The sequence below is a fragment of the Danio rerio genome, chromosome 14 (genome assembly GCF_049306965.1).
Source record: "Danio rerio strain Tuebingen ecotype United States chromosome 14, GRCz12tu, whole genome shotgun sequence".
In the NCBI taxonomy this organism is placed as follows: Eukaryota; Metazoa; Chordata; class Actinopteri; order Cypriniformes; family Danionidae; genus Danio; species Danio rerio.
The window spans coordinates 54351671-54369732 of NC_133189.1; the positions used below are offsets into that span (position 1 = coordinate 54351671).

An 18062-nucleotide genomic window follows, 5' to 3' on the forward strand; every position below is an offset into this window, starting at 1 on the left:
CTCACTACTGGTTTGCTTGGTTTGGGACTTGTGAAGCTGCGCAAGGATGGATTACTCTCCAGTGTTTGGACTTTCAGCAGTGAAAATTAAACCACACTGAACTGAACTCTGAAAACTGGACTGACACAGTTTCAGTTCACTATAATCTTCTATGTTAAGCTGCTTTAACTCAATCTACATTGTAGAAGCGCTATAGAAATAAGGATGAATTGAATCCATTGAATTACCCAGTCACATCAACACACATTAACCAGAAGAAAACATTTGCTTGCATTTTCTTTGTTTATTGAACATCCACACAGGCGGCAGTGGAGCGACAGGATATTTTGGAGGCAGACATGAGAGAAAAGGTCCAGCAGAACAGCCTGAATGCACTGAAGAGCTGCCCGCTGACCCTCGGCTTCAGGTCCGGCACCACAGAGCGTCTGTTTTCAAGCCGTACCGTCAAAAACATGCCAATCTCCAAACCCTGAGCCTCCACAGCCACCTTCAGGTTCACAGCCATTCAATATTCTAGCAGTAATCCAATTCACAACACAGGTTAAAACATTGACACATGATGTTACAGGGCTTCTGTGGGTCTTAAAAAGGATTGAAAGTACCATTAATTGACTCACTCTCAGACTGTTAAAGGGATAGTTGACACAAATTGAAATGTACTATTTGCTTTCCCTCCCAATCATTAGGAGTTTCTTTCTATTGTTGAACACTGAAGATATTTTAAAGAAAGCCGAAAACCATTGACTTCCATACACTCTAAAACAGTGGTTCTCAAAGTGGGGGTCGGGACCCCCTGGGGGGTCGCGTAACAATGACAAGGGGTCGCTTGGTGATTTCCAAAACTCAAATAAGTTTTATTAAACTATTTGAATGACCATAGGTCCCACTTTATATTAAGTGTCCATAACTACTATGTACTGACATCACAAAATAAATACAATGTGCTTCCTGTGTTTATAATGTATTTGAGAACACTTGTGGAGCTTTTGAGTTGGGATAGAGGTTGGGTTATGGACAGGTTTGGTGGCATGGGTAGGTTTAAGGGTAGGGATGGTCAACTGTATTTACAAATGTAATTACAAATGTTAATTACAGATGTAATTACATACATGTATTTAATCAAGCATAAGTACACAGTAAATACACGTATTTACACAATAAGTGCATTGTAACAAATAATTAATACCTGTGTAAGTACATATTAGTTAAGGCAACAATATAAAGTGGGACCAAACAAAATTATTATATTATTATTATCTATTATAAACAAATAAAAATCAGTCATCAGCCTTTACTTTTTATATTATAAATAAATAAATGAATATAAAAAATATATATGGTTAATAGACTGTTGCATTTATGTGTTGTCAATGTGCTTATGTTTTTACATGCCTATAGTTGTGTCTACAAGGTTTATATATTACAGTATAACCACCTTGAAAAATGGGGGTCGCGAGTCACTGACATTGTTAATTTGGGGGTCGCGGGCTGAAAATTTTGGGAACCCCTGCTCTAAAAAATAACTCAAGATGTCTGTTACCACTACATAGTTTAATACACTATTGTAACTTAAAAAATTTTAATATGCTGATTAGATTAAAACTTTTAAGTAGCCAAAATAACTTAATATTAAGTTTTTACATTTAAATATTGATAACTACATCAATTTAAAAATGCGGCTAATTTAAAGGTAAATATATCTGTCATTTACTTTAAAACAGAATTTAACTTGTAGAAACACAACGAAATTGGGTTGATAACTCAATTTTTACACACCAATGGAGTTGTTTTGTATTTTTAAGTCCACACTGATGTTTTTTGTTATTTTTTATACTGATAATATGGGACGGAACATGTTTTTGTTTTGTAAAAAAAAATAAAAAAAAGGAAACCTGTGGTTTAATACAAATAAAAAATTACCAGTAAACAAAAATATTGTTGTTAAATGTATTTCTTACAAGCATGAACAGTAAATTCAAAAAACAAACAAAAAAAATTAAACAATTTCAGCTACTCAATTTATTTGAGGTTCTAAACTTGAAAACATGCATGTAATTAAGTACATAACACTGGATTTGTTTCCAATTTTAATTAAAAAAAAACTTATTTTGAGTACTTGACTTAAAAATCTGAGTTTTTTGCTATGTGAAAATGCCTCTGATTGAGGAGGAAAAGATTTGGCTAACATAATAAAGTTTGTTGTCTGAACCTCATTTTGTTAGATGTTGTCGTAACTTGAATATATTAACGCAAACTGTTGCGTAAATTATTTTTGTTTTGTCTAAACAATATTTTTAGAGTGTAGTAGGATAACAAATACTATGGAAGTCCGCGGTTACAGGCTTCCAACATTTTTCAAAATATCTTCTTTTGTGTTCAACAAGAAGGAATCTCAAACAGTTTTAGAATCAGTAAATGATGACAATATTTAAATTTTTTGGTGAACTTTCACTTTTAGGATGCAGGTGACTTTGTTTTCTATGATAAAAAAATAATCAATTGACATATAATGCAAGTCAATGGTCACCCGTTTTTGAGATTAAAAATAATCAAGTCCAAGTGAGGGTTGTAAGTGTATACTGTTGATTAAATCTAATAATATTGTAAATACTGTTCAATTTCTTGGACAGACTTTTCATAAGACCTCAGTGTGTCAATAGGCTATTGATTTGAACTTGTTTGTGTTTATTTTAAATCTAAGTAAAACACAGATTCTGCTAAAAAAATCTTTATTTTCTACTGTAGAATAAAGTCACCTGCATCTTTAATGGCCTGAGGGTGAGTAAATAAACTTACAATTAAATCTTTTAGTGAACTGTTCCTGTAAATGAAAGCAGTAAGCAATAGTAAGCATTAAATGTCTTGCGAAAATATAGGATCTTCCACAGTATTTTAGTCTTTTTTTTTCGAATACAAATATCTAAACAATAAAAAGTCGATTAATAAATTATTGGCTTGTGATGCAAAAAAAAAAAAAAGATTTATGCAAAAAACAGGAGAACAAATACCTGTAAGTACGGTATGGAAAGTTTCCCTTTAATTTAAGGAGACTGTAAAGCCCGTTGCCAGATCTGTTGTCAAATCGAGACATCTATAAATGGACAATTCCCTTTTATTTATTCCTAATATGTGACCCTAAAATACAAAACCAGTCATGAGTGTAATTGTTTGGGGGAAATTGAGATTTAAGGGACACATACTTTCCTTAATTGATCTTTAAATGTCAAATTCGCCTTCATAAAACATTAACAGACATCTGATAGACATCTAAGCTTAGATTGGCTAAAACAAGACTAAATTTGGTCTGTCCTGAAGTATTAGATTAGCCCATAACTAGACTAATAATAAAATATAGATTAGACAGACTGTGTAAACATTCATTCATGACTATTTTTTGGGCTATTCTAAGATGTCTGTTAGATGTTTATAAAAGCAGAAATTTAGCATCTATATTCAGACATCTATTAGACGTCTATTAGACATCTTTTAAACACTAAAAACGCTTGCTGCGATTTCACATAGTCATTCATTCCTGTCTACTTAATGACTAGTCTAGTTTTGGTAATTTTAAGATGTCCATTAGATGTTCACTGACAGCCCAAATTTAGCATCTATATTCAGACATCTATTAGCATTTATAAAAAATGCTTGCTGGGATTTCACATAGTTATTCATTTATGTCTGCTTGATGACTATAGGCTAGTTTTGGGCTATTCTAAGATGTCTATTAGATGTTCACTGTTCACTATATTTAGACATCTTTTAGACATCCTTTAGACCTCTTTTTAACACAAAAAAATGCATGCTGGGATATCACATTATTATTTCTTGCTATTTGATTACTAGTCTAGATTTGGACTATTCTAAGATGTCTTTTAGATTTTCACAGACAGCCCAAATTCAGCATCTATATTTAGACATCTATTAGACATCGTTAAAATAAAAATAAAAAATGCTTGCTGGGATATCACATAGTCATTCATTCCTGTCTATTTGATGACTAGTCTAGTTTTGGATTATTCTAAGATGTCTATTAGATGTTTACTGACAGCCCAAATTTAGTATCAATATTTAGACATCTATTAGACGTCTACTAAACATTTTTTTAACACCAAAAATGCATCATATAGTCATTAATTCATGCCTATTTGATGACTATAGTCTAGTTTTGGGCTATTCTAAGATGTCTATTAGATATAAATAAATAGCTAAAATTTAGTATCTATATTTAGACATTTTTTAGACCTCTTTTCACACGTTTTTGCTTGCTGGGATTTTACATAGGTATTCATTCCTGTCTATTTAATGACTAGTCTAGATTTGGGCTATTCTAATATGTTTATTAGATGTTCACTGGTAGCTCAAATTTAGCATCTATATTTAGACATCTATTTGACGTCTTTTAGACATCTTTTAAATGCAAAAATTCTTGCCAGGGTTTTTACATATAGTTATTCATTCCTGTCTATTTGATGACTAGTCTAGATTTGGATTATTCTAAGATGTCTATTAGATGTTCACTGACAGCCCAAATTTAGCATCTATCTTCAGACATCTATTAGACGTCTATTAGACATCTTTTAAACACACATCTAAATGCTTGCTGGAACTTGTTTTGTGGTCCAGTTTCACATATTGATGTTAGAAATGTCAAATTGACCTTGATAAAACCTGCAGAAACCCTGTGTTGACTGGTCTATATTGAAGAGAGAGAGAGATTTTGAGCAGAAAGCAGTGTTTCCCAGTTACTGTGCAGTCTGCAGAAGCTGCCGGAAGTATTTGAGGATGTCTGCTCTGACTTCAGACACGTTGACTCTGGGGAACCAGCGCATCACAGGCCTGCCCTCCGGATCCAGCAGAAACTTCTCAAAGTTCCACTTGATGTCATTGACTTTCAGCGGTTCCCAAAACAGCCTGTTGCTGGTGGCCCCAAAACTCTCTCCTACAGGCGGACATGTGTTCTGAAAGCAGACGACATTACAATACAATACAATACAATACAATACATTTCACTGCTTTTGTGTCCAAATATCAACTTTATTCTTCACATACGAGCAGGCGCAGCCATTGAAATCATTTTGGCTGGAGACTCTCCCGCTCTCATTCACTTGCGTTGATCTTTAGACGTTAAAAACAGCTCGTTCTGCTGCTTGATGTTGCAAACCCATATTTTCTTATTGTGTCATTGTAGTTTTTATGTATAGTCATGGACACACTTGTTTGTAGAGCAAGTAGTGTGACTGTTTTCTGCCGTTTATTATTCCTAGTCATTCTCCCAAGGCAATCCAAAGTTCTAAAACAATCACAAACATTAGCGCACTTTTGCACTGCAAAAAAAGTCTATAGTCTCACAACATGGAGGAAGAACTTATAATAAAATTCTATTATAATTTTATTATTAAATCTTAATAATAATAATAATGATAATAATAATAATAATAATTCCTTATATTTATATATTGATTTTCTGGGCACTCAAAGCGCTTTACACAATGGGGGCGAATCTCCTCATCCACCACCAGTGTGCAGCATCCACCTGGATGACACGACTGCAGCCTATTTGCGCCAGAGCGCACACCACACACCAGCTGATTGGTGGAGAGGAGACAGAGATGAAGCCAATTGGAATTTGGGGATGGTCAGGAGGCCATGATGGACAGAGGCCAGTGGGCAGATTTGGCCAGGATGCCGGGGTTAAACCCCTACTCTTTTTCGATGGACATCCTGGGATTTTTAACGACCACAGAGAGTCAGGACCTCGGTTTAACGTCTCATCCGAAAGACGGTGCTCACTGAGCAGTATTGAGTCCCCGTCACTATACTGGGGCATTAGGACCCACAAAGACCACAGGTTGAGCGCCCCCTGCTGGCTTCACTTACACCACTTCCGGCAGCAACCTAGCATTCCCATTTGGTCTCCCATCCAGTTATTGACCGGGCGCAGCCCTGCTTAGCTCTTGAAATGCATTTGCAATCCTAAAGACCCTGGTTTACTTCAAATGAAATCGAAAAAAGAAATGAAATGAGAAATTTCCAACCCAGGCTCATTCTGAAAGCGTAGTCACGTGGATATTTCTGGAGACCGCGAAATACGTCCCGGGAGGTACGTATGGCTGCATTTAATTTTTTTTAAGCGAACGCTTTGGGGTGGTATGACGGTGTTCCCTTTCACGCTTACCGGCTGACCGCTTACCCGCCACAACCAGTTTGTCCAGTCAGCTCATTGTGTACGTCGGCAGACATCCGATATATATATATAAATTCTAACTGAAAAAATGAAAGCTACATTACACTTGCAGATCTTGATGCTTCCTTGAATTGATATTGTTGAAATTGAATATCATTGAAATATTTTTATTCTAATGCATTTTCCTGCATATGTCTTGACTTAAGCATCTTAAGTTCTCTTTAATAGCTTGGAATTTCTATATTTTATTTCTAAAATCACTCTTTGTTCCTTGAAAATGTGGCTTTTATAATGCAAGTTGTCTGATTGATTTTAAAACATACTTTATTATCCATGGACCAACCTTTAGGAATGTGAAAAGGGCCTGTTCTCCGTCTCCATTCACGTCTCCCTTCTCAAATAACTGGAAATTAGGAACGAATCCATTTCCTGGACGGACATACCTGCGAAGACAAGGAGAAATCTGTTTCTGTCTATAAGAGAAGCGATCCTTCAGATGTCTCTCCAGAAACCAGCTTTAGGTTTGAGATATATGAGAGGTGCTGTAATTTAAAGGAGATGACGGATGAGTGAGCGGATAAATGTCGGAAGAGTGAACAGATAATTCCACACGGCCTGAGGCTCAGGGTTTTGTTCTTCAAGGGTAAACTCACAAGTCTTCTCCCCTAAAAAGGACCTCTTATTTAACAATGTAAAATAAAATTAAATTCAAAAATGTAAAATAAGTCTCTGATGTACAGTGTGTGTGTGTGTGAAGTTTCAGCTCATAATACTACGCAAATAATGTTTTATAACTCTCTGAAACAGACCCTTCCAGGCTTTGATCCTAATTGTGGCGTTTGGGTGAGTGTCACTTTAAATTCAAATGAGATTGCAATGTTTTGAAAAGAGGGCGGAGCTACATATGCCTGTGTGTCAGCATAGTGGCAGATTCAAAACAGGATTAACTATCTTGTGAACTATGGCGGTCGGATGCTTCTCACTCAGGGCTGTTTATGCAAATGAGGGAGAGATGGTCACTAGTGGGCGAGGCTTTCCCTCTCTGATGACACGTACAAAGTGAGAATGTCACTGATTATAAACAATAGAATTAACGACTTTTTACCATTAGAAGCTGCTTATGTTCACAGGATGTTGCCAAACAAACCCTTCATAAAAGTAACTTTTGTATAATAGGTCCCCGGTAACGTGTAAAGTCTGTGCAAATGTATTTATTTTTAATGTGTTAGTGAATAATAAATTAATAAAAGTATTAATAACAAATTAATCAAATTAAATTTTATTAATAATAATTATTAAAAGTAATCTTTAATATATTTCCCAGTGCTGGGAAGCAGTTGGATGGGCATCCACTGCATAAATCATATGCTAATAAGTTAAGATAAGTTATTGGTTCATTCCACTCTGGAGACCCCTGGTTAATAAAATTACTAAGCTGAAAAGAAAATGAATAATCTTTAATATATGCAATGATTTAATGTTTTTTCTCACATTCAGTTTTTTTCTCAGACATTTTGTTAATATTTTCATTTTAGTAGCTTTTTTTTTTTTTTCAAAAATCTAGAAACATTTAGTAAATTATTGTTATTTTATTGCATTTTTCAAAACTTTTTTTTTTAGTACTTTATTTTTGAAATCCATCATTTATATTTTATTTCAGTCATCTTTTAGTGAAACTGAAAAAAATTAAAGGTACAGTTTTTTTTACACAAAAAAAATAATAATTTACACGTTATTCAATTGTTCCATAACCTTTTTTCTCTTGAACACAAAAGAAGATATTTTGAAGAATGCTGGACAAAACAGCCATTGACTTCCATATTTTTTGTTCCCATTATGGAAGTCAGTGGTTACAGGTTTTCAGAATTCTTCAAAACATCTCACAAAATCCAACTCATGCAGGCTCATTCTGAAAATGTAGCCCTATATACATTTCTGGAGATGTAGCCAGAGGTTTCCACTGTTACCAGTTTGTTTAATGGCTTGCAGCATATGTCGGCGGATTGAGATGCAGAGAAGAGCTGAGCGCGATGACGGGGTTCGAGTCTGGCGAAGAACGATTCCAGAAAGCAGGTAAGACAAAAACAAAAGCCAAAAAAATAAAATAAACAAGTAAATAGCAATGTGGTAAAATCTGAAAATGTGGTAAAAATCAGAGGAGGGCTTTTTTTTTGGATTGCTTTTAAGCACTCTTGAGAGAAATTTGAGATCTCAAAAACCATATACAGCGGCCTCTGGTGGATTTGTGAAAACAAAAAACTGCAAAAAAAAATAAAAGAAAAGAAACGTAGCTCCTGGGATGTATTTGGCGCTCTCCAGAAATGTATAAAGGGGTACGTTTTCAGATTGAGCCTGGTTTGACAAAATCACTCTTGAAGGTTTAAACCACTTGAAGTAAATAACACACAATAAACTGGTTTCATCACAACTTTAAATGGCTCCATTTTCCAAACTCACTTCAATGCAGAAAGAATTTCATTGTTTTCTCCAGGTTCTTGTTTCCCGAATTGGTCGCAAGGAAAGCCGAGGATGGTGAATCCCAGATGGCGAAGCTCCTCGTGTAGTGCATTCAGTTCTGACCAGCACACAAAACTCAAAGTCAATACAGTCTTCAAGAAAAGGTGCAGTATTTACACTTCAGTATATGCTGTCATGAGAGGTGTAACGTGTTTATTCAGTGTTCAGGATAAATGAATACACCCTTTTACACGTCTCTGATTTGCATTCATATTTGCTTTACAATTTTATGTTTGTGCTTATGCAGTACATTAGGTTAGTCAATATCAAAGCCAAAACTGGAACTAATCCAAAATATATATATATAAAAATATGAAGATTGAAGGAATTTTTGGATTAAACGCGAGGCGCGCAGGGTGCATAAGCAATGCGCAAAAGCCTGGCGGCCGTTAGTAAATCATTCAAAAGAGGCGCCGCTCAATGCATAAAGCGCGTTCTGTGTGATCAGCCCCTTAGGTTGTAGCAAAAAGCTTAGAAAGACCAAGAGGCGACACTCAATAGAACGTTCTATTGCAACAGCAGCGCCCAGCAACAGCCCCGGATTCCGCCATTTTGGAGTGAAAGCGATCGGCTGTCCATTGGATCTTATTGCTGTTGCGATGGCAAGCAGCCGCTCTGTTTTTTATTTATGTATTTAAAAAGCTCATTAAAGCTGAGATACTACCTGAAAGACGACAATACAACACTTACTATCACAATCATCAGCGCTTTTAATAGTTTATTTTGCAAATTAAACACACCTTAACCAATTAATAGTACCTAAAGCAGCACTCGATAATTACAAACAGGTGTGTTTGGTCAGGGTTGCAACTAAATTCTGCTGGAAGGTAGCTCTCCAGGAACAGGGTTGGTGACCCCTGATATAAGATATATTCTATATACAATCTTTTCTATTCTCAACTGTAAAATGATTACATTATTATTATTATTATATTTTATAAGGGATACTTTTATTGCTTTATGATGATTAATAAGTAAATATAAATGGCAGTGCAAATTAATTTGACTTCATAATATTTAAAAAAAAATCTGTTTTGTGTTAATGTGACATGTTTATGTCCGATATTACATGTTCTATGCATACTGCCGCTATAAATAAGTTATTTTTTGATGGATTTGACATGTGGCTCTTCACTTTGTTTGCAAAACTTGATGTGGCCCTCAGGTCTAAAAAGTGTGCCCACCACTGCTCTACATCCATTATTAACATGCCAGATCCGTTACCCTGATCTGTTCCGGGAACTCGCAACACCCAAATTAAAATGTGGAGGAAAAATATTAAATAAAATCTTAATAAACTGGAAAAATCAAGAGAAACTTAAAAAATATAATAATTTTAGTAGAATATTTGTATTTGTAATTCTTTTGTTGTTGTTGTTGTTGTTGTTGTTGTTGTTGTTGTTGTAATAACTCCTTTGAATTTATGTTTTCTATATATTCCTAAAGATGTCCGGTGACCAAACTCTTACTTTAATGAAAATATCTGTTCAATAAAACAGTTTCTTTCAAATGCACCAAAAATAATCAGCTATATTCACTGAGAAATTTTACATTTACATTTAGTCATTTAGCAGACGCTTTTATCCAAAGCGACTTACAAATGAGGACAAGGAAGCAATTTACACAACTATAAGAGCAACAATGAATAAGTGCTGTAGGCAAGTTTCAGGTCTGTAAAGTCTAAGAAGGAAAGCATTAGTAAATTATTTTAATTTATTTGTATTTTTTTTTTGGGTACCGTTAGTGTGATATCCAGAGAGGCAATTGCAGATTAGGAAGTGAATGCATGCATTAAACTATGTATTTATAGAAGAGGATGTGCCTGTTTATGCTGAACACTGTGTGTGTGACCTTATTTTGGACTGTTAAACCAGTCGTAAGTGTCCGTTTTTTTGATAATGTGAGTTGAGATTAGTTGTGTAAAGAGCTCATTTGCATACACTCACCCACGTACTGGAAGGTCAGTCCTCAGTAGGTGGCCACGTTGACCACGAGGACGTGTTTTCCAGCGTAATGAGAGAACGGGATGAACTGCGTCCCGTTTATGGTTTTTGCACCGTAGTTGTGGAAAGAGTCTCCAGCTGCCGAGTTACAGGCCTGACACACACACACACACACACATTTGATTAATTTATTTGGAATGACTAATACTAATTAAAGCAACACAGCATCCAAATAATCATAAAGAGCCTGTGATGTTTCACAGTACAAGCAATAGATACAACCATGTTTTTCAATACCTCATCCACAACAACAATATCAGGAGTGTCAGGAAAATCTCTAATGACAGTACTCGAAACATGTGCATTACTGGTCAATGATGGAAACCAGTTCATTCGTACACTCTTGATCTCTTGTTAGAGTATAGTGCACTGTGCACACTGACTCTCTCCAGCTCTTTAGCTGTAATGTTCACAATGCAATCATGACGTGCAATGCACACACACACACATTAACACCACACCACATGAAGGCACTGTAGCTCAGTGGTTAGCATTGTCGCCTCACAGCAAGAAGGTCGCTGGTTTGACTCCTAGCTGGGCTAGTTGGCATTTCTGTGTGGAGTTTGCATGTTCTCCCCATGTTGGCATTGGTTTCTTCCAGGTGCTCCGGTTTCCCCCACAGTCCAAACACATGTGCTATAGGGGAATTGATTCACTAAATTGGCTGTAGTGTATGAGCATGTGTTTGAAAGAGAGTGGTGTTTTCCAGTACTGGGTTTACTGTGCAAAACATATGCTGCATAAGTTGGTGGTTCATTCCGCTGTGGTGACCTCTGATGAATAAAGGGACTAAGCCAAATGAAAATGAATGAATGAATATTAAGTAACTTAAAAGCATATGTTGTCATCGTTACTTATTTACAATTTGTTCATAAAACTATTCCTGAAAAATTCAGCATGTAGTTTAGCAGAAATTAGGATTTAGTTTGCATGATATGTGTAATTACTTAGTTACAGTAAAGTTACATTTACAACGTTACTAAAGATTCTGTTTCTATTGTTGCTCTTTTGAACTTTCTATCAAATGATCCTGAGAAAAAAATCCACAAAAATACAAAGCATCACAACTGATGTCAACACTGATATTATTCTTGAATCAAAATAGCATGTTGGAGTGATTTCTAAAGGGCTGTGTGTGATTGGATATTATTTACATTATTTATATTGTTTTAAATATATGCAAATTTGTTATTATTATTTATGAATTTATTTATTTCACTATAATACTGTATTTCCCAAACATACAAATGCAGCTTTGGAGAGCAGAACAGGCCAAAAACATGAACTTGAACAGAGCCCAAACCTTTAAACATCTGTGAACATGAGATCAGCTTATCATTCAAACATCAGCGTGACCTTTGTATTCACACTCAGAATTGTGAAATCCCAGATCTGTCAAAGAAACAGCTCGTTTTTCAAATCACACATAAAACTGCAGAGCTGTAAATAAATAAATAAATAAATAAAATTTTGCTGCTTTAATTTTTTTGTGAAATCAAATGACCCTTTCTAGTCATCTAAACTTCTGTCAAACGGACTTAGTTATAATGTCTGTATAAAGACTAAGAATAATGTCTGTGTGACGGCTCATCTGACCAGAGTTTTAGTTTGTCGTTTAAATATTTGTTTTGCTTTAAATTTATTTAATTTATTTACATTTAATTTAGTTTTTTGTTTATTTAATTTATTTTTTTTTATTCAGTTATTTTAACTTAAATTATAATGCCTGTGTGACGGCTTACGTGAAAGACTTTTAGTTAGTTGTTTAAACAATTGTTCTGCTTGGCACAATTTATTTATTTATTTATTTATTTATTTATTTATTTATTTATTTATTTATTTATTTATTTATTTATTTATTTATTTATTTATTTATTTATTTATTTATTCGTTTCTTTCTTTCTTTATTTCTTTATTTATTTATTTGTTTGTTTGTTTGATTGTTTTCTGTTTGTTCATATGTTTGTCATTTAATTTAATTAAATTTTGTATTTAATTAAATTTTTCTTTTTCTTCATTTAATTTTTTAATTTTACTTCATTCATTTAATTTTTGGCTTAGTCTCTTTATTAATCCGGGGTCGCCACCACGGAATGAACCACCAACTTACCCAGCATAAGTTTTACGCAGCAGATGCCCTTCCAGCTGCAACCCATCACTGGGAAACATCCATACACACGTATTTACTCTCATACACGACGGACAATTTAGGTTACTCAATTCACCTGCACCGCATGTCTTTAGACTGTGGGGGAAACCAGAGCACCTGTAGGAAACCTAAGCCAACGCGGGGAGAACATCATTTAGGAAATATTCACAAAAGAAAAACTAATTCAAAGGGGGGCAAATAATTCTGACTTCTACTGTATGTGTGTATGTATGTATGTATGCATTTATTTTATTTTATTTTGTTTTATTTCTATATTTATTATTGTTATTTTTAATCAGTTCTTTTAACTTAAAAAAGTACAATGATGTTGAAACAATTGTTCTGATTGGCACAAATTTATTTATTTATTTTAATTAAAATTTGTTTTTATTTTGTTTTATTTCTAATATTTATTTTTATTATTATTATTATTATTTAGTTTTTGTTTTACTTAAAGTGTTATGTCTGTGTGACGGCTCATGTGACCTGACTTTTAGTTTGTTGTTTAAACAAATGTTCTGATTGGCCCAATATTTTTATTTATTTATTTATTTATTAAATACATTTTTTTTAATATGTAATATATATATATATATATATTTACGGGGTCAATATTTGTTAAAATCATCTTAAAAAGCAGTTTTGTCAATTTTTCTCTACATGAACTAAAAAATGTACATGTAAATGTAATCCTTTAAACAAAGTTGGGGGGAGAGACAAAAAAATCTGAAATCTGATTTACATATTAAAATAAGTTAAAGAAACATAAAAAGTACATTTGTTGTCATTCTCCCATATCGATTTAACAGTGCGAGTAAATAAAATGATCAAATAATCTCGGTTACATTCCTCAGAATAGAAATGTATCAGAATAAAATCCCTCTGAAGCTGATATTAGGTGAGGTTAGAATAGTCTGAACACGCAAAGCAAATATTTACCTTCACTTGACTTTTGCTGTTTGGTATTTGATGTGCTTAAAAATAAACCTGTCACCTACAAAACAGTCTGTCATTTTACTATACACTCCTGGACATACCGAAGAGAGATGATTCCAGCCATTTTTATGTTCATTCATTCATTCGTTCATTTATTTATTTAATTTTCTGTCTCAGTTACTATGGCAACCCTTTGCACCTGCTGCTTCACGGAGAAAACAGCGCACACCAACAAAACCAGCTGATTTATGAGCATCACATGCTGTAAAACACACACATTTATGCATTTATTGTCTATACTTCTGTTTGTTTTCAGTGAGTTTACTGTGTAGGCTTCAATGTGACATGTGCAAATACTGGGATGTTGGCTTAAGAAGCATTATCTTGTAATTTAATTAAATGAAACTGTATCTCGTTTATGCCTATATTTATTTATATCACAACACAAACAGTTTTATATGATCAGAATTATTCGTCCCCCTTTGAATATGTTAAATATTTCCCAAATGATGTTTAACAGAGCTAGGAAATTTTCACAGTATGTCTAATAATATTTTTTCTTCTGGAGAAAGTCTTATTTGTTTTATTTTGGCTAGAATAAAAGCAGTTTTTAATTTTTTAAAAACCATTTTAAGGTCAATATTATTAGCCCCTTTAAGCTTTATATTTTTTCGATAGTCTACAGAACAAACCATCGTAATACTATAACTTGACTAATTACCCTAACCTGCCTAGTTAACCTAATTAACCTAGTTAAGCCTTTAAATGTCACTTTAAGCTGTATGGAAGTGTCTTGAAAAATCACTAGTAAAATATTATTTACTGTCATCATGGCAAAGACAAAATATATCAGTTATTTGAGATGAGTTATTAAAACTATTATGATTAGAAATGTGTTGAAGAAATCTTCTCTCCGTTAAACAGAAATTAAGGAAAGAGTAAACAGGGGGGTGAATAATTCCAATAGTATCTGGATGCAGCCTTTATGATGCAAGCTGAGACTGCATCACTCAGCGATGCAATATCAGACACAATGTACTCAAATGGAGCTAGTGACTAGTGAGGGGTGGGGTTAGGTGAGCCCATTAAAAAGCATTGGATGCAGCCCAGATTGCACTGCACCAGGTCTGCAGCCAGACCCCTCTCAATAATTCTGACTTCAACTGTATAACCAGCAGTGAAGTCCATCAAAGATTCAGTGTTTCTAAATACAATGTTGTACATAGAAGAAAAGAAAATCGTATCCTCGTAATTGGACTTCACTGCTAATTATAAATCATATAAATAAAACCATTTATGTGACAAATACATATAGTGCTTATCATGAATGAGTACACCACATTTTGAAAATACACATTTCTCATCCATTTCTCAGTGATTATAGGACCTATATTTGAACAAAACAGATTTATTAAACATATATTTTTATTAAAATAATATTTTAGTCACCAAACATGTTTAGAAATAGAAAGAAAATGCATTTAATTATTATTTTTTAATCTTTATTTAATATTTTTCCTAACATATAAATTCTGCTACTTATTTTTGGATCGTAGCTGTAAGTTGTTCAATTAGATTAGCTTCAGATTTGGCTTTAGTGTTGACTAATACACAAATTGCAAAGCATCCTACATTACACTTCACTGCTAATTATACATGATAAAACCATTTATGTGACAAATGCATCTAAAATAACTAATCTAATGTATAAATGAGAAATATTTTAATTAGAAGTTATTGTTTAATAAGTCAAAATCACAGTATTTGCACAAAAATGCAATTCCACATAACATCTTTTAAATTAACTTAACACATGTAAGTGCATTGAACATAACAAAATTAAGTTGTCCCCAAAAATCTCAAGAATTGTGTTGTTTCAGCTCGTTTTAATAAGTAGTTGGAACTAGCACCAAAAAATATGTAAACACAGAGTAAATACAGGACGACCAACAATGTTTCAAAATACATTTTACACAATAAAAGCAGCAATATATCTTTAATATGCACATTACACTTCACTGCTGATCGTAAATGATGTATATAAAACCATTCATGTGACAAATGCATCTAAAATATCTAATCTAACGCATAAATGAGAAATATTTTAATTAGAAGTTATTGTTTAATAAGTCAAAATCACAGTATTTGCACAAAAATGCAGAGTTCCACATAACATCTATTAAGTTAACTTGACATATTTAGGTGGACTGAACATAACGAAATTAAGTTGACCTCCAAAATCCTCAAGAATTGTGTTGTTTCAGCTCATTTTTAAAAAGTAGCTGGAACAAGCACCAAAAATATGTAAAGACAGGACGGCCAACAATGTTTCGAAATACATTTTTACACAAAAAAGCAGCACTAATTCTTTAATATGGACATTACACTTCACTGCTGATCGTAAATGATGTATATAAAACCACTTATGTGACAAATGCATCTAAAATATCTAATCTAACGCATAAATGAGAATTAATTTAATTAGAAGTTATTGTTTAATAAGTCAAAATCACAGTATTTGCACAAAAATGCAGAGTTCCACATAACATCTATTAAGTTAACTTGACATATTTAGGTGGACTGAACATAACGAAATTAAGTTGACCTCCAAAATCCTCAAGAATTGTGTTGTTTCAGCTCATTTTTAAAAAGTAGCTGGAACAAGCACCAAAAATATGTAAAGACAGGACGGCCAACAATGTTTCGAAATACATTTTTACACAAAAAAGCTGCACTATATCTTCAATATGCACCTTACACATCACTGCTGATTGTAAACTATGTATATAAAACCATTTATGTGACAAATACATCTAACATATCTAATCTAACGCATAAATGAGAAATATTTTAATTAGAAGTTATTGTTTAATAAGTCAAAATACCAGTATTTGCACAAAAATGCAATTCCACATAACATCTTTTAAATTAACTTAACAAATTTAAGTGCATTGAACACAAAATTAGGTTTCCCCTCCCAAAAAAATCTCAAGAATTGTGTTGTTTCAGCTCAATTTAAATAAGTATTTGGAACTTGCAGCAAATAAAAATAAAAGTAAATACAGGATGACCAACAATAGGAGACGCAGTGGCGCAGTAGGTAGTGCTGTCGCCTCACAGCAAGAAGGTTGCTGGGTCGCTGGTTCGAGCCTTGGCTCAGTTGGCGTTTCTATGTGGAGTTTGCATGTTCTCCGTAGGTTTCCTCCAGGTACTCCGGTTCCCCCCACAGTCCAAAGACATGCAGGTGGCACAGGTGAATTGGCTAAATTGTCCGTAGTGTATGAGTGTGTGTGGATGTTTCCCAGAGGTGGGTTGCAGCTATATAGAAGGGCATCTGCTGCATAAAAAAACGTGCTGGATAAGTTGTCGGTTCATTCTGCTGTGTCAACCCCGGATTAATAAAGGGACTAAGCCGACAAGAAAATGAATGAATGAATGAGGACGACCAACAATGTTTCCTAATACATTTTTTACACAAAAAAGCAGCACTATATCTTTAATATGCACCTTACACGTCACTGAATGTATATGAAACTTAACAAATTTAAGGGGATTGAACATAAAAAATTAAGTTGACATTAAGAATTGTGTAGTTTCAGCTCATTTTAAATAAGTAGCTTGAAAAAAGCAGCATAAATCTTTTTTTGAGAGTAGAATAAATACAAGACAAACAACATTTCTAAATACATTTCTCTGCTCGTTGATGTTAATTCTTCAGTTCTCTCCAGCGTTTGCATATTTTAAAGACTAAAAGCTGTGTTTAATATGTAGATCTCTTACCTGGGTGTTGGACAGTGCTGCTATCTTGTGCATTAGAGCCAGCAGAAGCACAACAGAGGTCCAGGGGTTGCTCTGAGTCCCCATGACTGTGTTTTTTAGTCTCCGTTTGAGCGTCTGAATGAAGAATGAAGGCAGGCTGTGCTGGAGATCAACAGCAGTGAGTGAGTGAGTGACGCAGATCAGCCGGTCACAGCCAGACTGATGTTTACACAGCCAAAGCAGACACAGTGACAAACACACACTCACAGGTTGAAGTCAGAATTATTAGCACTCTTGTATATTTTTTTCTCAATTTCTGTTTAATGGAAAGAAGATTTTTTTAAACACATTTCTAATTATAATAGTTTTAAAACTCATTTCTAATAACTGATTGATTTTATCTTTGCCATGATGACAGTAAATAATATTTTGCTAGAGATTTTTCAACATACTAGTATCCAGCTTAAAGTAACATTTAAAGGCTTATAGGCAAGCCATTGTATAACGAAAT

The 18062-nt window shown here is 33.9% G+C and overlaps 1 protein-coding gene across 1 annotated transcript; it reads right to left on the bottom strand.

Annotated features, from left to right (window-relative positions):
* Nucleotides 1-234: 234 nt before the first annotated feature.
* On the bottom strand, nt 235-17757 carry gpx3 (glutathione peroxidase 3). The gene is given in 7 exon segments (NM_001137555.3): nt 235-762; nt 1519-3366; nt 3432-4961; nt 6531-6630; nt 8645-8762; nt 10651-10801; nt 17573-17757. Coding segments are annotated over 5 exon segments (669 nt in total). The 5' UTR covers nt 17657-17757; the 3' UTR covers nt 235-762; nt 1519-3366; nt 3432-4745.
* Nucleotides 17758-18062: the final 305 nt, after the last annotated feature.